Below are 22699 nucleotides of genomic sequence, written 5' to 3' on the forward strand. Positions count from 1 at the left end.
CATCTTATCCAAGTCCAGCTGCATCCTATTTCTGTCCCCCAACATATTAACTACCCTACTCAGTTTAGTATCATCCAAAAACTTGATAAGCACATTCTGTACTTCCTCATCAAAGTCATTTATATTTATAAAGCTGAGTGTGAAACAGAATCTTAAGATACCCCACTTGTCACCTCCCTCTGGGATGACATGGAACCACAAATTATCACTCTTTGAGTAAGATCTACCAGCCAGACCTCAATCCACGTAACAGTAATAGGGTCTAGGACATATCTCAACAACTTCTCAGCAAGAACATCATGGGACACCAGATCAAAAGCTTTACTAAAATCCAAATAGACCATATCTGCAGCATTCTCCTCATCCACTGAACTAGTATGTTGTGAGCCAGCCCATGGTGCCCACCTCACCACCAGCTGTCACATCCTCCTCAGAGGACAAGGAAGCCACAGAACCAGCTATGGAGCTGCTCAGAGGGGCCGCGACCAGAACAGCAGAAATCTGTGAGAGAAGCCTCTGAGACCATCAGCTCAGGTGGGGCTGAGGGGAAATTGCCATCCAAGGAGCCTGCACTGATAGCATTCTCAGAGCCTGGCCCACGATGGGGAGGCTGGGAAAGGGTGGCCGTTTGGGAGTGATGGAGAAGCGCACGCTTGTGCATGCAGTGCTGGGTGTTGGTACTGCCCAAGGATGAGGAGTTCTCAGAGGAAGAGGGAATACCTGTGCAGCAACCTGAAGACAAGCATAAAAAGAAGACACCGAGCAGAACTCAGCGTGGAAACAACTTTGTTGGACACTCCCGGTGACTGGCATCTCTGTGCCTGTGGAAGCTCATGACCGAGCCTTGTACTTTCTTCTCCCTTGGACTGAACTCCCGGACTCTGACCTCAGGTTAGCCTCTGGATACACACCTGCCTGCCTCTCTGTTGGACTGACTACCTATGTTTTGGCCGTGGCTGTTGACTCCTCCTGGACTCTTTGCTTGTGTATGACCTTCGGTGACGAGTCACCTCGTCCCTCTAGCACCCAGGATGGGCGCCCTAGCCCTGAGCGTGACTTAGTAACTATCAAAAAACAGATCAGCTTGGTCTGATATTTATTCCTAAAAGAGCTGTGCTGAGACCTAACAATTACACTATGTCTCTCTAAATACTAATCTGTTACAAAATCTTTCCTGAAATTGACATCAAACTTACCAAGTGCTAATTTCCTGAATCATCCCCCCCCCGGCTGCCGCCCCTTCCTTGAATGTTAGCCTTTTTTCCAGTCCCCATGATATCTCCCTTGTGGTCCAAGAATTTTCAAAAATTAAAGAGAGAAGTTCTGAGATGACATCCACTAACTGTATCAACACCCTAGAATGCAGTGCATCAGGTCCCAGGGATGTATATAGGTTTAAAACAACCTGGTGTTCTCTGACCATATCCCTACACAAGACTCCCACCAAATATACTACCAGCTGCCATAAGATGAAGCCCATCATGGCAAACAAAAATATTTTACTTCATTTATACCCCACCTTTCTTCCTAGTGGGGACCTACAACAGCTTACATCATTCTCCTCTCCTCTTATATTTTCTTCACTACAAATCCTGTGAGGTAGGTTAGGCTGAGAGTTTGTTACTGGCCCGAGGTCATCCAGTAAGCTTCCATGGCAGAGTGAGGAATCAAACCTGGTTCTCTCAGATCCTAGTCCATCATTCTAGCCACTACACCACACTGGTTCCCATGAATGTAACCCCATTGACCACCTATGCAGCCAATCATTCACTTCCAATATCTCCTCCCCTTTTCTACTCCAAACCTCAGGAAGAAATGATGAAAAAACCTGTGCCTTGAGTTCTGTAACCATTCTCCCCAAGGGGTTCATAATTCTTGCACATATGTTCCAGGCTATGCTGTAAAACATCATTCTTCACCACATGAACGAGCAAGAAGGGATATTTATCTTTGGGTTTAATGATCTTTGGCAATTTCTCCACTACTTTTATTGTATTTATAGTTCTGTATTTAATATTAATAATATTAGTTGGTGAGGTGGAATGCAGGGCATACAGCTCTTTTGGTTGATAAGAATTATGAATGTGGCTGTTCATGAGTCACAGACTGAGTACCACTGTTTCATGTTTAATTTATTGTATATGGATTATTTTTATTGTTGAACTGCTTCAGGTACATGTTTGTGGAACATTGGCTTAGCCTTTTCTTATGCTTCTTATACCAGTGTTTAAACTCTTTCTCTCTATGTGCATTATTTTCCAGACCAGTAAAGGAGCTTAAATATAATTGCTGGTCTTTTAAAGAATATTTCTTTTCTTTTCTTTTTTTGTAAAAATTTTTATTGGATTAGAAACATTCCATATCATTTACATTCACATTCCCTGAAATTTTCCAATTCTAACCCCCCTTCCCCCCCTTTTTATTGACTTCCAACAGTTTTCCAACCCCTCATTCTATTTTCCCTTTACTCATATCAACTTTAATACATTTGTTAAAATATACTTTCAAATTCTTCTAAGCTTATCTATCATAATTGTGCTATTTCTGTGCTCTATCTTATTCTTTCTAGTCTCTTCAGTACGGGACAAACAGTTTGCCCCTCGTTATACATATCTTCTAATACTTCTATAAACATTGCATACATTCATAATAATCAATCAATTTGACTTATATTCTATATGTTGCTCTTTACTTCCTTTTACATAGACTATCTATCTTAATTATCTTATTTCGCCATTGTAAAGCTATCTAACAAAAATAGTCAATATATATCCATTTAACATAAGTCAGTCTACTAAATCCACATCCCGTATGCTAGTCTGTATTCATACTCCCTTGTACAATTATTATTTGCTTTCAGAGAAAATATTTAATGTAATTTCTATCCTTATAGTTCTTATAGTAATAGTACTACTAATACTCTATATAATAATTAAATATGATATTTGCTTAGAATTATTCTGTTAACTCTCCACCCCGGTATAGTCACCCCTCTTCTTATATTATATTTCAGTAATTTTCAAACTGCCACAGTTCTCCTCCCACCTCCCATTTTTTCACCAGATATTGTTTCAGCTTCTCCCAGTCCTTGTTAAACTGCCCTGGGTCAAGGTCTCTCAGTTTTCTTGTCATTTTATCCATCTCCGCCATGTACAGCAATTTGTAGGTCCAATCCTCGATAGTTGGCACTTCTTGTACTTTCCACTTCTGCGCATACAAAAGTCTAGCTGCTGCTGTCATATAAAATAACAATGTCCTATATTGTGCTGGAATGTCCTCCATTCCCAAGTTCAGTAGCAGGAGTTCTGGGTTCTTATTAACTTGAAATTGTAAAATCTCACTCATTACTTTTATTATTTCCCCCCAGTACTGCCTAGCTACCTCACACGTCCACCACATATGATACAAAGATCCCTCGTGCTTTCTACACTTCCAGCATTTATTAGACATATTCAGATTCCCTAGCGCAATTTTCTTTGGTGTCAGATACCAACGGTAGATCATTTTGTAGACATTCTCTTTAATATTAGTACATGTCGTAATCTTCAAGGTATTTTTCCACAAGTATTCCCATGCCTCCATTGTTATTTCTTTGTTAAAGTTTATAGCCCACTTCACCATTTGCACTTTAACTACCTCATCTTCAGTATACCATTTTAACAGTACTTTATAAACCTTTGAGATTTCCTTTTTGTCTTCTTGTAAAATTACTTTCTCTAATTCTGAATTCTCCATTCTTATTCCTCCCTTCGCACAGTCCGAGTAATAAAGATCTCTAATTTGTCTATATTGAAACCAATTGTAGTTTGGGGACAACTCTTGTTGTGTCCTTATTCTTATTTTAGAAAATTCTATTTGAGTTATCTCCTTATACGTTAAACACTGTTGTTCATTATCAACCGTTCTTGGATCAATTACTTCATATGGAACCACCCAGGAGGGAGTTCCTTCCTGTAGGTAATCTTTATATTTCTTCCAAACTGTGAAGAGGCTTCTCCGAATATAATGGTGCAAAAACATAGAGTCTACTTTTACTTTGTCATACCATAAATATCCATGCCAACAGAACAGCTTTTTATATCCCTCTAAGGCCAGTAATTTGCAATTTTTCAGCGTTATCCACTCTTTCAACCATACCAGACCGATTGCGTCATAATAAAGTCTCAGGTTGGGCAGTTGCATTCCACCCCTTTCTTTTGAGTCCTGCAACACTTTCATTTTCACCCTAGGCTTCCTGCCTGCCCACACAAAGTCCGATATTTTCCTCTGCCATTTTTCAAATTGTTTAGAGTCCCGGATAATTGGTATTGTCTGTAACAAAAACATCACTCTTGGCAAAACATTAATCTTAACTGCTGCAATTCTTCCCAGCCATGACAAATTCAGTCTATTCCACTTAATCAAATCCTGCTCTATTTGAGTCCATAGTTTCTCATAATTGTTCTTGAATAGATCTATATTTTTTGCAGTCAGTTCAATTCCCAAATATTTTACCTTACTTGTTACTTCACAATCAGTTATTTCCATTAATAATTGTTGCTTTTGTTTAGTCATATTTTTACATAATATCTTTGATTTTTTTTTATTTACATAAAAACCCGCCAATTCTCCAAACTCTTTAATTTTATCCATTACCGTAGGCATGTTTTCGATTGGATCTTCCACAATTAACATTATGTCATCTGCAAATGCTCTGACCTTATAGGAAAAGTCCTTTATCTTTATTCCGCGGATTGCATTATCTTCTCGAATCTGTATCATCAGAATTTCCAATACCAAAATAAACAACAGCGGAGACAACGGGCAACCTTGTCTTGTACCTTTACCTATAGTCAGTTTCTTAGTCGCCTCATCATTCACCACAATTGCTGCACTTTGGTCTCTATAAATTTCTTTAACTGCTCTTATGAATCTTTCTCCCATTTGTAGCTGTTCCATAGTGGCAAACATAAAGTCCCAGTTCAAATTGTCAAATGCTTTTTCCGCATCTACAAAGAAGAAACCAACCTCCTTATCACAACGCCTATCATAGTATTCAATAGCATTTATCACTGTCCTTAAGTTATCTCTGATCTGTCTGTTTGGTAAGAAGCCTGCTTGTTCTTCCCCGATAACCTCGGCTAACCATCCCTTTAGTCTCTCTGCCAAGATCTTCGCGAAGATCTTGTAATCATTGTTAAGTAAGGAAATAGGTCTATAGTTTTTAACGTTAGTCAAGTCCTGCCCCTCTTTAGGGATCAATGATATATTAGCTTCACTCCAGGTATCTGGAATTCTTTGATCTCTCAAAACACCATTGATCACCTCTTTTAAAAGTGGCGCCAGCTCGTTGGCCATTACCTTATAAAATTTAGCTGTAAGTCTGTCAGGCCCTGGCGCTTTTCCCAAATTTGTTGACTGTATTGCTTTCCTTATCTCTTCGTCTGTTATTTCACAATTTAATTTAGCTCTCCAATCTTCCGAAATTACTGGGAGTTTTACTTTTCCCAAGTATTTCTCTATTGAGTCTTTGTTCACTTCTTTTTTCCCGTACAGTTTGGCATAGAATTTGTAAAAGGCTCTACTAATAGCAGTCTGTTCCTGATACACTTTGTTGTCCTCACATATTTTATTTATTATCTTTTTTTCTTTTCTCTTCTTCAATTGCCATGCCAAATATTTCCCAGGTTTATTTGCACCTTCAAACGACTTCTGATTCATTCTTTTCAAGTTCCATTCCAATTCTCTATTATTCATTGCCGTCAACTGCTCTTGTAGTATTTTAATATCCTGATAAATTTTCTTTTTCCCTGGTCTTTTCTTTAATTGTATTTCTTTGGCTTTTATTTTCTCCATAATCTCCTGTCTCTTCTCCTCTCTTTTCTTTCGATCTCTTCCATTTAAGTCCATTAGTATGCCTCTAATTACTGCTTTGTATACGTCCCAAACCTTGTTGGTTGGTACTTCTCGATTCATGTTGTGTTGTATGAAGAACTTAGTTTCCCTTCTCAACATCTCCATATTTTCTCCCTCCTGTAACAAGTCCTCATTTATTCTCCATCCTTTCCTCTTGGTTCTTTTCCCAAACTTCCACATGATTGGATTATGATCTGAGGCCACCATAGGCATTATTTCTACATCCTTATTCCAAAGCACTAAGTCCTTTGAGGCCCAGATCATATCAATACGTGATAGAGTAGAGTGTCTTGCAGAGAAAAATGTGTACTGTCTGCTTGTGGGATTCCACGTTCTCCACACATCTTCCAAAGTTTCCTGTTGCACTAATGCAAAAAACATCTTTGGTAAAAGTCCTTTTTTCTTTTGTGCAGTTACTGATTTTTTATCCTGTTCCAAATTTGTAATTCCATTGAAGTCTCCTGCAAGGATTATCTGGTCATATGAAAGTTCATCTAATTGCTTCCTTAAATCCTCAAAGAAGCTCTCTTTTGCTCCATTTGGTGCATAGATTCCAATTACCAACACTTTTTTTAAATTCCATGTACATTCCACTGCTATAAATCTGGCTTCCACATCTCTAATCATTAATTTCGGCTGTAGCTCCTCTTTTATATATAATACCATTCCCTTTTTCTTCTTTTTTGAGGCCGCTACAAAATCCGTGCCCAACTTACTCACTTTAAGATATTTAACATCCTGATTTCTGATATGGGTCTCTTGCAAACATACAATATCACATTTTTGTTTTAGTAGCCAGTGGAAAGTACTTTTTCTCTTTTTGGGTGAATTAAGTCCATTTACATTCCAAGATAAAACTTTACACTCCATATTCATAGCCTTGTTGTTGGTAAGTCCTTTTCATTGTCCCTCATAAACTTTTCCATCTCAAATTCAGATCTAATGCGCTTTTTCATTCCTCCAAATTCAAAAGATATCCGGTAATTCCCATCTGTATCTTATTTTCATGTCCTTCAAATTCTGGACAAGCACTTTGTATTTTTTCCGATCAAGCAACACCGATCTGGGTAACTCCTTCATGATGATAATCGTCTTGCCATCGACTACCAATGGATCTTGGAACTGTTTACTCACTATCGTTTCTCTTATATTCCTTGTCGTAAATTGCACAATCACATCCCTTGGTAACTTCCTCTGGGTCGCAAATCTGGAATTTATTCGGTACACCACATCTAGGATAGCCACAACTTCCTCCTCCTCCTTTCCCAGGTATTCAGCTAACACTTCAGTCACCTGTTCTTGTGCTGTCTTTGCCTCTACTTCCGGCAAACCTTGAAATCTCAGCTGTTTCTCCATATATTTACTCTCCGCAACTGCCATTCTTCCCCTCATCACTCTCATGTCCGTTCGTTGCGTCTCAGTAAGATTCTCCATCGCTTTCTCCACAACATTAACTTTCTGCTGCGCTGCCTGTAGGTTGGTTTGTATTGTTTCCATTCCCTTCTTCACCTCCGCCAGTTCGTTTTTTACTGTCTCTTTAACATCTTTAACTTCTCTCACCAACTCCTGTTTTGTTTCCTTCAGTTCCTTTAACATTTCCAAATAATTTTTGTCCAAGTTCTCAATAGCTGTTTGCCACTCTTTCTTCGACATCGTGGGGCTTGATTTACCTCGCTCCCACGAGTCTGCATGTTTCCTTAACTCCGTGGCGTCTAGATTAATGTCCCTTTAAAGTAATTTAAATGTCCCGGTTTTTAAAATAAGCAGGAGACGTTTGCAAAGTCCAAAATGTCGGGCGTCTTTTCTCTATGGTTTTTCTATGGTCTTTTTGTAATCCAAAATGTCCTACTTCCGCTCCTGTTGAAGTCAATGCCCTTCCCTTTTCAAAAATGGCGGTTCCCTTCTTCCTGTCCTCCGATAAGGACTATCTCTCTCGAACAGCTCTATCACTATTACGCACTTCCTGTTTTCCGACTCTCCACTGCAGCTCTCGCGATGATAGAAGTTTTCTCACAGCCTGCTATCACTTTATAACCACAGGTATGATAAACAATTGTCTATTTTCTTCAATAACTTCGTTTAACTTAGTCCTTTTTCTGATCTATTTCTTGCCGGATCTTTTCCTCAATATTATCCATCTGTTGCAGTTTAAAAGTTCACTTTAAAGCCTCGTTACTTTAAGCAATCTGTCCCGGTTTGAGAGATAGTGAACTTTACCTTTTCAAGCGTCTTTCTGGGTTGTAATCACTGCTTCGATTTCAAATTCTCTTCCGAAATTACTTCCCCTGCTGAAGCTTGGGCATGAAGATCTTATGCCAGCCGCACTGGCCCCGGATCTGCCGCAGAGATTTATGCCGACCTGTTGTAGGGTGGGACCTCAAGGGACGAGAGAGAGTCCTTAGCGCAGAACCCCCTTTCGCCCGAGATCGATGCGCCCTGAGGTACTTGAGCGTTCTTTGCCTGTTCCCCGCCTGGGAGCAGGTGGCCGCAGGCTAGGTTTGCCCCACCGGCCGTTAAAACGGCAGCCCGGTCAGCTCCACGATTAGAGCTGCGTTAGACCTCCATGGATCCCAAACCGGAAGTCTTTTAAAGAATATTTCTTTAAGCTGCGCAATTGTTCATGTTCATGGTTGAAATATAAAGGGGAAGATTAACATGACGTGAACGGAAGGAGCTATATATGCACACATTCTAAAATTAATTATAAAAATTTCCGAAGAAAAAGGAATGCAGGTGGAAGCACTGGCAGAAGACTACCCAAATGGAATTGGTAGAATTTTTTGACCTTAATTACATTGTGTCCATTTAAATTCACATCAGATTCATGACAGAAGTCTGCTTCTATCCATGGATCTGCTTAGCAAGACTGGACTCATGAATGATACAGCAACTCTAATTTTGTGATTTGGTTCTGAGAAAACCACCTATTTTGAAATGAGATAATAAAAGCATTGTTAATTCACATAGCTCATCAAAGTTAATGTTAATTTGTTTTTCTATAAGAAAACAAATTTTCTATCACTTTATCATAAAGTGATAGAAAACAAATGCATTTTTAACTTATTTTAATCTGTTAAATTTGTTATTGAAACAAATTGCCTTAAAGACCTCAGAAAGTGGCACATTTTGCCTGAGATTAGTCTTTCAATGTAATGTGTTTATTATGTTTTTAAAGAATAAAAAGCTGATTTGAAGGTAATCATCAGAGAGTTTTGTATTTGAGCAGATGAAATCTTTGAACTTAAACTAATTGCTAAGAGCCATTCATCAGCAAAACAGTATTTTGTAACACTAGTCTTGGTAGATCAATTTCTCCCGTATTCTGGATAATGTACTTGCTATTCTAAGTAGATCAGAATTTATATTTATGTTCATTTATTACTTAAGTGAAATTATTCATGATGTGAATCATTATACTCTGGTGGTTGTATACATTTGGGAATAATGGCACTGCAGCATTTACGATCCAATAAGCATGATTATTATAGGGAGAATGAGACTGAATAAGAACCACTCAGGGGCCCATTGGGGAGAAATACAGGATATAAATGAAGTTAAAAATAAAATAAACACACCATCAAGTCAATTATGTGGTTTAACTCTTGGATTTTAGGCTACAAGTTGGGAACTAACATATTGAATGCTCCCCCATTTTTTAATAGCTGTATTTACATAGAAAACCAGTCTGTCTAGCTTTGTCCTATAATTTGTAAGGTTTTTAAAATATATATATTATTTGCAGGGAATTATATGGATTGGAAAAACAGAAACGTTAACCTCTCCATCTTCAGTCTCATGATCTGGGGGAAAAGCAGTCTGAGATTATCTGTATTCATGTTCAACTCTAAGTTAACTTTTAAAGACAAGTGAAATCGTTAAATGCATACATACATAGTATGTATATGTGACTCAGATTAGCAAGTGGGGGATATTTAATATTGTAATATTGTGAATTCTGTTTACATTGGAAATTGTGGTTGGATTAGTTAAAACAACCTGAATAATTTAAACACTTTTGTCATCTTGTACTTTGTAGTATTAACTGTATTATTTTAACTTGCCTTGGCCGAGAGCCAAGAGCAGAAAGTAACTGATGGTAAAATAAAGGACCATCATCTGTTTCTTTTCCCATGCAAACCGCTGCTCACTAAAGTAGGTTTTGCGGTATACCAACCTTTCTTTATTGTGCAAATGTACTATGAAAGCCCTTTAAAAAAAAAAAAAGGCCAGGCGAAAACAGATTTCCGCCATTATCACATGGTATGGAAAGGAGGTGCAATTGTGGTGCGGTGATGGTGGGGAACACGCGGAATGGGAAAGTGTGTGAGTATCTGCTTGAACAGCGCCACGGTTGCGAAAAAGGCGCAGAAACAAAACGGAAGTGTGGATTCAACCATTGTTTCAAAGTCACAGTTTGTGATCAAAAAAGCCACTTGAAGTGCTCAAAAGGATTTGGATAAGCTTCATTAAATTTTGTTTACCTTTTCGCTCTGAACAGCAGAACTCAGGCCCTGTTACAAACTATTTTGAAATTAAACTCAGCTTTAATAATATTTTTCTCTGCCACATGTGCTGGGGAAGGGAGAGTTGGTTGATGTTTCAGAAATAATATTTCTCTTGAACTTCTATGACCAATAATTTGGAATTGAAATTTCTTGGATTCTAGCTAGACCATCAGAGTTACTTTAGGTGTCAAAAAGACATGTTAAAGTGGAGCAATATAGAGAAAATGTAAGGTAATAATATAATTGTCTTTCAAGGTAAATATATTATTGCATCAGCTCAGGTTGTATCTAAGCTTACACAGCAGAAAATTTGCCTGTGAGTAGAGAACCAACATCAGATAATTACTTACTTTATATGAAAGTAAAAACTAATTTCTCATTTCAAAATATTAAAATATTTATTTAAAAATTTGTATCCCATCTCTCCCAACATTTCCATAAAAATACTATAGTATACATATGTATAAAATGCATCAAGACAATGAAACAATTACATCAAATTACCTCACTAAAATTTCTGTTCAAGGCATAACAGCTTTTTTAGCTACAGAATCAATAATTAAGTACAATCAAATGCCCTTTGAAATAGAACAGTCTTGGTGGTAGTAGAAAATTTTCAAGTATTTTTTTTTTAAAAATAGTAGTAATAATTAAAGAAGCAGAAGTTAATGACTTTGATTTAGTTTTTAAGAATTTAATTCTAATATATTGACAACAAGTTGTATTGTTGTAATATGCAGTATAGATAGGGTTGGCAGCCTCCAGGTAGTGGCTGGAGATCTCCCAGAATTACAACTAGTCTCCAGGCCACAGAGATCAGTTCACCAGGAGAAAATGGCTACTTTGGTGGGTGGACTCTACGGAATTATGCCATGCCAAGTTCCTTTCCCTCCCCAAGCCTCACTTTCTCCAGGTTTCTCCAGGTTTTACCCCCCCAGATCTCCAGGAATTTCCCAACTTGGAGCTGGCAACCCTAAGTATAGAATATGAATTATGGAAAAGCCATTACCAAAATGCTATGACTACATTTTTGAGTAGATATTTATTGTGTTGCAAGTAGTCAACTCTGCCCAGAATTACAGCTAAAAAAGAGACCAGGGAAAAAGAAGGTATACCAGGAAATTAAAATACTTCAAGAACAGCTAACAGCAATGAGCAATAAAGAATTGGAGTGGAATCTCAAAAGACTGAATCAAAAAGCGTTTGAGGGTGCTAATAAACCTGGGAAGTACCTGGCATGGCAATTGAAGAAGAAAAGGGAAAAGAAGATAATAAATAAAATTTGCGAAGATAACAAAACGTATTTGGAGCAGGCTACCATTAGTAGAGCCTTTTATAAATTTTACGCTAAGCTGTATAATAAAAAAGAAGTAAACAAAGAATCAATAGCGTCATATTTGGAGAAAACCAAACTTCCAGAAATCTCGGAAGCTTGGAGAAATAAGTTGAATAGTGAAGTAACTGACGAGGAAATAAGTAAGGCAATACAATCTGCAAATCTAGGAAAGGCGCCAGGGCCAGATGGACTTACGGCTAAATTCTATAAGACAATGGCTAATGAACTGGCACCATTCCTAAAAGAGGTGATGAATGGGGTTTTAAGGGATCAAAGGATTCCAGAAACTTGGAGTGAAGCGAATATATCATTGATCCCAAAAGAGGGCCAAGACCTGACTAATGTGAAAAATTATAGACCTATATCGCTACTCAACAATGACTATAAAATTTTTGCGAAGATATTGGCGGAGAGATTGAAGGGGTGGCTCTCGGAAGTCATAGAGGAGGAACAAGCAGGCTTTTTGCCAGACAGACAAATAAGAGACAACTTAAGGACAGTGATCAATGCTATTGAATATTATGACAAGCGTTGTGACAAAGAGGTTGGTTTCTTCTTTGTTGACGCTGAAAAAGCGTTTGACAATTTAAACTGGGACTTTATGTTTGCCACTATGGAAAAGCTACAATTGGGAGAAAGATTCATCAGAGCAATTAAGGAAATTTATAGAGACCAGACTGCAGCAATTGTGGTGAATGATGAATTGACCAAGAAATTGACGATAAGTAAAGGAACAAGACAAGGTTGCCCGTTATCTCCATTGTTGTTCATTTTAGTATTGGAGATTCTGATGATACAAATACGTCAAGATGATGAAATTCGTGGAATAAAAATAAAGGACTATTCATACAAGGTCAGAGCATTTGCGGATGACATAATGTTAATTGTAGAGGACCCATTGGAGAACATGCCAAGAGTGATAGATAAGATCAAGGAGTTTGGAGACTTGGCAGGTTTCTTCATTAACAAAAAGAAGTCAAAGATATTATGCAAAAATATGACTAAGCAGAAACAACAATTGTTAATGGAAACAACGGATTGTGAAGTAACAAGTAAAGTGAAATATTTGGGAGTCGAATTAACTGCAAAGAACATAGATCTATTCAAAAACAATTATGAAAAACTATGGACTCAGATAGAGAGAGACTTGATTAAATGGAATAGATTGAATTTGTCATGGTTGGGCAGGATTGCAGCAGTTAAGATGAATGTGTTACCAAGAGTAATGTTTTTGCTACAGACAATACCAATCATCAGAGACTCCAAACAATTTGAAAAATGGCAGAGGAAAATATCAGATTTTGTTTGGGCAGGCAAGAAGCCTCGAGTGAAAGTGAAAGTTTTACAAGATGCAAAGGAAAGAGGCGGAATGCAACTGCCCAATCTGAGACTTTATCATGATGCAATCTGCCTAGTTTGGTTGAAAGAATGGATGACATTAAAGAACAAGAAACTATTAGCCCTAGAGGGATATAAAAAAATATTTGGATGGCACGCATATTTATGGCATGACAAAGTAAAGGTCAACTCGATGTTCCTGCATCACTTTGTTCGGAGAAGTCTATACATAATCTGGAAGAAGTACAGAATTTATCTACAAGAAGGAACCCCTTTGTGGGTGGTTCCATATGAGGTGATAGACCCGAGAGCTGTTGATAATGAACAACAATGTTTAACGTATAAAGAAATAACTAAAACTGAAGCATCCAAACTTAGAATAAAGACACAAGAGGAACTATCACCTAACTACGATTGGTTCCAGTATAGACAGATCAGAGACTTATATAATTCGGACTCTGTAAAGGGAGGTATACGAATAGAGAATTCGGAACTAGAGCAGACCCTTCTTAAAGAAGATAAGAAAAGAATATCCAAGGTATACCAAGTACTGTTGAAGTGGTATACCGAGGATGAGATAGTTAAAACACAAATGGTGAAATGGGCTATAAACTTTAATAAAGAAATAACAATGGAGGCATGGGAATACTTGTGGAAAACTACAATGAAGACAACGACATTTATTAATATGAAAGAGAACATTTATAAAATGATCTATCGTTGGTACATGACACCAAAGAAGATTGCGCTAGGGAATTTGAATACTTCTAATAAATGCTGGAAATGTAAGAAGCATGAGGGCTCCCTCTATCATATGTGGTGGTCGTGTGAGGTAGCCAGGCAGTACTGGGGGGAAATAATAAGAGAAATGAGTGAAATTTTACAATTTCAAATTAATAAGAACCCAGAACTCCTGCTACTGAACTTGCGAATGGAGGGAATTCCAGCCCAACACAGGACGTTGATATTTTATATGACAGCAGCAGCTAGACTTTTGTATGCGCAAAAATGGAAAGTACAAGAAGTGCCAACTATTGAAGATTGGACTTACAAATTGCTGTATATGGCTGAAATGGACAAGATGACAAGAAAATTGAGAGATCTGGACTCAGGGCAGTTTAACACAGACTGGGAGAAGCTGAAACAATACCTGGAGAAGAAATGGGAGGTAGGAGGAAAACTGTGGCAGTTTGAGAACTACTGAAGTATTGAAGTAGAGGGGGGAGACTTTACCGGGGGGAGAAGAGATAAATGTGAATTAATAAGCAGTCAGATTAATAGATTGACATATATATAGATATATATAGGTTAACAAACAGAACATAGAGAAAATAATTAATTATAAGGACTAAATATAAGGAGCGATTAACTAACAATATTTTCTTTTTTTTCTGACAAGTTTTGTACCAAACTGAATGTCTGAAGATATAGATGGGTCAAATTGATTGACTACGTGAGGAGAGATATATAGAACTATTATAAAAAGATAGAATGAGTAATATATATAGAGAATAAGTCAAATTGTTTGATATAAACGAATGTATGATCTATATGGTTTATGATATATAGAAATACCTGAAATTGAAAAATTGGGATAAATTGTTTATTTAAGATGGAAACAAAGGCTTACAGTTTGGGCATATAATGTTAAAAATAGTTAAGGATGTACTGCTTAGAATAATGGAGAATATATATTTGTTTTAGATAGAGGAAGCTAATAAAAGTAAGGGAAAGGGGACAAAGGGTTGGAAAGCTGTTGGAAGTCAACAAAAAGGGGGGAAAGGGAGGGGGTTAGAGATGAAAAAATTGGGGAAAATTGAATGTAAATGTGGAAATAATGGATTCTAACCCAATAAAAATTTTTCAAAAAAAAAAAACTCTGCCCAGAATTAGTTTTGCCTAGCTGCTGTCCTTTCATATTATACCTTATCCATTTTGCTAGTTACAGCAAATTCTTCTCTTAATGAATTGAATTTATTGTACATCTTCCCTTTAGTGAAGCTTGTTGGCAGATACAAATATTTATGATTTCTTTCAGTGTTTATGTTGCATGCTAAAACTGCAAGAAGTAATTAATTTGAGGCTCAAGATCACTATCATACTTTCCTAATACATTATCATTGATACAGTGATACATTGATATTAAAGATATACTCAAATGCATTTTCTAAAGTAAATTTAATCACATATGTAAATTTAGTCATGTTAACCATATTCAAAATTATCCTGAAATCCTAAATATTTATGTTCATAACTTCATGTGGCATTTTTATGCAGTCTTGGATGTCAGTATTGTTAAGCATTGTGGCATTGCATTACCATAGCTTCTGATACAATTCATTTAGAGTTCCTCTTTGCTAATACATTACTGTTCATACTATATTCAGTGTCTTCATGATGTGCACACTGGATTTCTGATTTACATGGTAAAATGACTATATTGAGAAAACTGCCAAATCATAGAAATTGCATTAAAATATCTGTTTATCTGAACAAAATATCGTATTATAAAAATTTGGGGAAAGCTGCCTTTTGTGCCTGGAAGGGGGCTAGCCCATAGATGTGGGGAGAGAAGGATGACATAGACACAGTGTGGTGGGGAGAAGCAGGCCACAGCTTCATTGATTACAGGTTTTCAGATCTTGGAGCAGTATAGGCTGAGGACAATGCATGCAGCTGACAGCCCTACTTTCAGCAACCCTTCCCAATTCTCATGATGGGGTAACTAAGGAAAGAAGGCTAGTGTTAGGGCTAGAAGTGGTAGAAGCCACTGTTCCAATCCATCACCAGCTTCCTACTCAGCAGGGGGGGTGGACATGGTCATAAGCCCCAAGGTTGGCTATTCTGTACCATGACCCCTAGAGTCCCTTAAGGGAGCCACTCTTTATGGTTATGTACCCTGCACAACCTGAGCTGTGTACCCTAGCCAATGTCTAAATGCTAGAAGCCTGCTGTGATGTTTATGCTCTTTTTACCAGTTCAATCAAACATTCATAGGTAAAACCCCCACAATATTAGCTAATCAGAGGCTGATTCCGCACATGTTGGATAATGCACTTCCAATCCTCTTTAGAGATTATTTGGAACTGAATTTTTCATGTGTGAAACAAAAAATCCATGTCCGAACTATTGCTAAAGTGCATTGAAAGTGTATTATCCAACGTGTGCGGAATCAGCCAGAGATTTGGATGAAATAAACATTCAAAAACATGGAACAGGAGGGTGGGGTTTTCTGGCAGTGAGTTCCAAATGCCCAGCACACCTGCAGCCCATTCCCTTTAAATATGACCTGCAGACAAAATTGAAACCTGTAGCTCTAAGGTCTGCTGCCCCCACTCTGCCCCAGCAATGCAGCTGGCCAGTGGGCATGAGGCTGCCTGATAGCCACTTGGCTGAAAGCCAGTACTGGGTGCAGTTGTCCAGAATCATCCTCTTCCTTCCTCGCCATCCAAGCACAAATAATATTCCAGCTTAATGAAGAGGGTAAGACATCTCACCATTTTAAAGATGTCCTGAAACTTTTATCAGATTAAAAATATGTCTTGATGAAGTTTTTTGCTATTTCCAAAACAGAAAACTGAAACACTGTTGGAAGTTATCTTTTTAAAATTGCTATTTCTAAGTATTTTCATATGTACAGATACTATCTACCATGTAAACCTTATATTACCATTACCTAAGTTTTACGTCTTATTCAAGGAAGTAAGTATGATAAGTGGTTTTGTTAATCTATTTTTTCCTTGAGAATTAATGTTGATACTACTTTTGAAAGCTTTTAAAACCAAGTGAACACAATGCCTCATGACTGCTGCTGATTTTTTATTTAAATAAAACACCATCCTGCTGCTTTTTCCTCAACACTAACAGCATTATATCTTTCCCATGATGCCACTGGCAGGGCCTAAGCACCACTGAGACTACATTACTCATCTCTGACCTTCAAGGGGTAAGCAGCAAGCAGTGGTAGCAGCTATGCATCCCTGCATGAACCATGTTTCCTCTTCCTATGAGCCAAAAGGCAGCAAAAAGTGAAAGAGAGCGTGAGGAAAAAATAATTTTCCAGTTTTCATAAGGTTCCTTGAGTCATCATATGTAGATTCCAAAACTATGGACTATTCGGAAAGAGGTCCAGTGCAAAATCCAAAAATTAAAAGACACTTCTTTGCAAAGTTGCATTTGTGTATCCTATTACATTTTTAATTGCAATGTCTTTGTAACTGACTGTATGAACTCACACCATATAATCCCCCTTGAGTCACAATGAGAAATGTAGGTTATAAAAAATGTAAATAAAAATAAATAAATAAATAATGCCTTTCATTGGGACCAACCGAAAATTACACAGAACAGTGTACAAGTTTTCAGGTTCTCCAAAAGCCTTAAACAGATTGGATGTTAAAATGGCGGGAGCACATCTTTCAAGCCACGATATTAAGATCTCCCTGCATATGTTTTAAATAAGGGATTGACTTTTCAGTAAGAGATGCTTGAAAAAGGACCTCTGCTTTTCCAAACCATTCAATCCCTTATGTGTTAAATTAGGTACCTTCCCATAGAACCATTAAATGGACAGTTGCACCAAAGAAAGATAATGCAGGATATAAGTAAAGCAGTTGAAAGCTGGAAAGTTTTATTTTCCTTGATGTGTGTTTTGGTTGCTGTGGAAATATTTCATATTCTGTGTTTGGTCCTTTTCTGCTGTTGTTAACAGAACTTTTGGCTTATCTCCTATTGCTGTAATCATCTAGTTCAGTCTGAGTCACATGCTATTTCTAAATAAATAAAGTATTAGTAGTCCACTTCCACTGAGTTGGAACAAGCCTCTCTGAAATGGTAGACAAGGAAAAGCAAAAATAATATTTCTTACTTCATTCTCAGTTAGTAAAAGCAGGATAACAGTTGTACCTGCCTACATTCTACTCTTTTGATTATTGTATGATTGCTCTTGACTCATTCAAAAGTTCTGAAGTACTCTTTCTTCCCAGTCTCCTATCTAAAAGTCCTTAGAAATGAAATGATAGCAAATGACCACTGATACCTTACTTGGCATTCTTGCTTGCATTGGGCATTGGTGTTACTAATAACATTTTCCCCATTTTAAGTCTTCTGGTTCACTGTTTTCATAAACAGTTACAAAATATATTTTTAAATAGAAACTATTATAACTGTATTCACTTTCACATTTTTACTCTTTCAAAACTTGACAGTAGAGATGGGCACGAACCAGAAAAAAAGAACTATGCAGTTCGTGGTTCATCATGTTTCATGAACCACGAACTTTCACAAACCTGCCCCGGTTCACGAACTGGTCCATTTGGTTCATGAAAATGTCACTTCCGGGCCAGAAAATCACCACTTCCAGGCCAGCAGAAGGTCACTTCCAGGTCAGCAGAAGGTCTGCAGAAAGCCCAACCCCCGTTGCCTAGGGAAATGATTGATTGGCACCAGGCTGTCTGCAGTGACGAACGAAAAAACGAACCAAATGAACCACCCTAAAGTTTGTGGCAGTTCGTCAGAAATGGGCTCTGACGAACCGCTGGTTCGTGAACCATGAACCAGCCTGGTTCTTGATGAACGTTGGTTTGTATTTTGGTTCATGCCCATCTCTACTTGACAGGATTATGGTGAAATTTTTGTACTACCAGCATGAATATATGTGAAACTGTGATATGCATGCTTTTAGTTTGTATTGCATTTTATATGGCACCATACTGTAGTTTAAAATTATATCGTTTCTTCTTTTTTTAAAAAAAAAACAGTATGGGAAAGGGTTTTACGTTCAAGCAACCTATTGTGACAAAACTCATTTGGAGTAACTTGAGATGTTATAAGCACGAACCTGCTCCTTTGATCATTTAGAGTTCACTGACATGTTCACAAGATTTTACTACTGAAATATCTTTGATTTAATAGGCCCTCTATATTGCAGGGGCCTCTTGGAAACAAATTTGCTGATTATAACCCATTTACTTTTCCTTATGGAATGTATTGAAACTTGGCAACATATACTATCATGACCTACACAACACTGCTCTGTGTTTCATGTACTAGTCATGTGTTATCATTATTTACTAGAGTATTGATACCTGAGGCACAGTTTGTTCTAAATTAAAATCAGAGACACGCTTCATTCTTATATCCAAATATTTATCTCTCTCAGTTGGTGATGAGAACAACTGGCATCCTCTTTACATTTTTAGGGTAGAACCATTGATGTTGCTTCCTAAGGCCCTACCCACAGAGCATCCAGGATTCACAGTGGAACTGTGTTTTCTGAATAATTAATAACACTTCTGTGAGTTCACCTGCTTGTCAGCTATAGAGGCTGCATAAGGGAATCATGATTTATCCTCGCTAGGGGATATTTTTGTCCATGTATATGCACAGAGAGGTGGAATCAATTCTGCAAATGTTACTGTGTGATGGGTGTGACTTAATTTTTGAAGGCATTCACTATTATGCCATAGCACACACTTTGAGAATTATTGGATGAGACTAGTTCTAAACTGTGACATAGATATGGAACCTAGCAACTAACATCTTCTTTATATATTTTAATAAATATGTTCTCAATGGAATTAACTAAAAATATCTCAGGAACATCACTTATAGTAACTTGCATGATCCAAACCATGCTAAGTACTATTTATATCTCCTACTAAAATCAGCAGTTGAAGAAATATTTCACTCTGCTGGATTAATTTCTTGAGCAACTAGTTATTTTTAGCTACGATTGCATGTCTTCTGTCCATGGTGGAGTCGGAAATCAGAATATGCATCAAGATAACCCAAATGTTGTGCCAAAGAGATGAAATTGTGCACTGGCTGCATTCATACTTCTTGACAAGCAGTAAATAAATACAGAGTGGGCAGGGGCACAGTTTATTGCTGTGCTTTTATAAACTCCCCCTTACTCCTCCTTCGAAACTTCCCGATTTGATTGAGGGCCAAGCTTCAAGTGACGAATGACACTTGAATGGCAAGTGAACACTCCACTTGCACTCCACTCGATCACTACTTGCCATTCAAGTGTAATTTGTCACTACGTGATGGAGTGGAGTGCAAGTGGAGCACAAGTGAACAGGGAGGAATACACGTGAGTCTGTTCACTTGCCATTCAAGTGTCATTCATCACTTGTAGCTTGGCCCTGAGTTCCAACTCAGATAATGTTGGAATGCAGATGACAGGAAGGTTTGAATTTGTTTACTCTCCATAAGCAGGAACCTAAATCTTAGCTTAGAATCTCAATTTGTGGGGAGTAACCACTCACCAATTTACTCAGCAAATTAGAATTTGATCAAGGCGTAAAACTTTGAATCAGGTTCTGTGTGAGGAAGGAAGTTAGAAGAAAAGAGGAGTGCAGCAAGCTGTGTTAGTGATTGATTTTAGTTTAATCTTAGCTTATCCTGACATTTAAACTGCAGCCATTGTAGAGATTTAAGAGACTGTGGTATATTCACCTATTTTACTTAATTTATTACATTTTCTGCTGGCTATAAAGAGGAAGAACAGAGATTTGTTCAAGGAACTGAAGTGTCACTTCCTGACCACTGGAAATCCTACCCTTCCACTCATCTACCCTCAACTGCAGCAATTTCATCAGGTGTTGCCCACATATCTTCTGGCTTGTGTTCACAGCCATAAAATCTAAAAACTTGCTTTTTTGTTTTGGTGGAACATTCATAACCTAATCACAACTTTAAGGCTTTACACTAACTCCTTTAATTAATGAAGTAGTCCTTTATTATGTCCTCTAATACAGAAACTTGTCTAGATATTATACCCTGAATAGCTTTAAGATATAGCTAGTTTGCTTTCAGTAAAGTTACAATTTAAATGTTAAATATTTTATATGGTTAAGTAAAAAAAAGTCTGAATTGGTAACACAAAATGCTTTGCTTCTCATATTGCAGATGAATATATCCATATATCACGAATATGAAGGCTTAGGAAATAGTTCCCATGATATTACTGCTTTCTATAATCACCATACATTCTTATACTCCCGGCAAAAGGGACACACATAGATGCAGATTGATAGGCAACATCTTTTTTCCTTTTTCTTGGATGATTTTCTAAGATATACAGAAAATGTTACTGAGGCAAGATTTGCTTACAACATTTCATTTACGTTGAAACTATTTCCATCTTAATACATGCATTGGAAATGAAGTTAGTTTTGTTTACTGACAGTCTCTTCAGTAAACATACTTTAGCAGATGAAACCCTAGGTAGGATTTATTTTCCTCTACCATGTCATTGGTGGCTAGCCTTCTGTTTGTTTTGGATTTAAAGAATCAACTAGGGAGTAAAGTGCTAAAAATTTGTACTCAAACCTACTTAGTTTTTAAGAGAAAAATGGCTTAGATTTTAATTTTCATGCATAAGTAAATAGAACTCCTGATTTTAATCATAGTCTAGTGAACTTTCAGGAAACATGGGGGTTTACAGTTGTTTTTAGCTCTGTGAGAGAGGGGGCACATCTATGCTTCCTGTTTTGTTTGGTAGTCACAGTTGAAAACATGGAAAGCAGCACCAAAAATGTTTCTTGGATCATATTTATTTCCATGTGAATGAGTTTCTTGAGACTGTCAGAACATATCTCATGGAGATTTCAAATGTTTAATGTGCTAACTCATGTCAGCACAGTTGTCATCTGAATAAATGCTGTTTATACTGGCAGATTTAAAATTTCCAGAAAAAATGTTTTCCATAGCCTAGCTTCAATTAATTGCAGGCTTAGTTTTTTGGGATGGTGTGCTCACATGCTAACTCCCTATTGGTTGTTCCAGAATACTGGAAGGAGATTCAATCTGTTCCTGAAACGACGTCTCAGGGTAAACCATTGACAAATTATGTTGCTAATGGCTTGGATGGCTGCAGTGATAACAACCTTCACTGTGTGATGTCTCTAGTTATTTGGGGACAGCCTCTTCAGTAAACATACTTTGTAAACTCCTATAATAATTATTATAACAACAACAACATTCAATTTATATACCACCCTTCAGCACAACTTAAAATCCACTTAGAGTGATTTACAAAGAATGTTATTATTAACCCCTCAACAATCACCCTGCGAGGTGGGTGGGGCTGAGAGAGCTCTGGAAGAGCTGTGACTGACCCAAGGTCACCCAGCTGGCTTCAAGTGGAGGAGTGGGGAATCAAACCCCTACTCTTACCGCTACACCAAACTGGCCCTATACTGATATGGAAGGTTTCATGATATGAACAAAGACAATATTTAAATAGAAAAAAGTGATGAACTTTATTTTTTTTTATTCTGCCTTTTAAACAGCCCCCACCCCCACCCCAATCTAAAAAGAATTTCATGCATTAAGACTGATGTGATATAAGATGATAACCTAAAAAATTATTATTGGGAGGAAATCTTGTAGCCATTTTTTAAAAAAAAACTAACATTAGAATCTTAAGCAGGGTTAAATCTTTCTAAATTCATTGAAGTCTATAAGCTTAAAAGGATGTAACTCCATTTAGGATCGCACTGTGATTCTTAAAATGCAATCTAGAGTCAAGCTGCAGAAAATTATGTGGATTCCATGTTGCACATGGGCCTGCAGAGTATTGGTGTCATGCTTCTGTGAATTTATTCTGTTTTGATGC

At 37.4% G+C, this 22699-nt stretch overlaps 1 protein-coding gene across 5 annotated transcripts in view; it reads left to right on the forward strand.

Moving 5' to 3' along the window:
* ANO5 (anoctamin 5) overlaps nucleotides 1-22699 on the forward strand; it is a 106453-nt gene that overhangs the window by 20707 nt on the left and 63047 nt on the right. For 3 of the 5 annotated variants that reach the window (XM_054972666.1, XM_054972670.1, XM_054972667.1), the window contains exons 3-4: nucleotides 16973-17020; nucleotides 21868-21912. The exons of 1 other annotated variant lie outside the window; for it this stretch is intronic. In XM_054972666.1, the coding sequence (XP_054828641.1) occupies nucleotides 16973-17020; nucleotides 21868-21912 (93 nt within the window). The remainder of the gene's footprint in view (nucleotides 1-16972; nucleotides 17021-21867; nucleotides 21913-22699) is intronic. One more of the 5 variants, XM_054972668.1, reaches the window with a different exon arrangement.

Source organism: Eublepharis macularius, chromosome 2 (assembly GCF_028583425.1).
Source record: "Eublepharis macularius isolate TG4126 chromosome 2, MPM_Emac_v1.0, whole genome shotgun sequence".
Classification (NCBI taxonomy): Eukaryota; Metazoa; Chordata; class Lepidosauria; order Squamata; family Eublepharidae; genus Eublepharis; species Eublepharis macularius.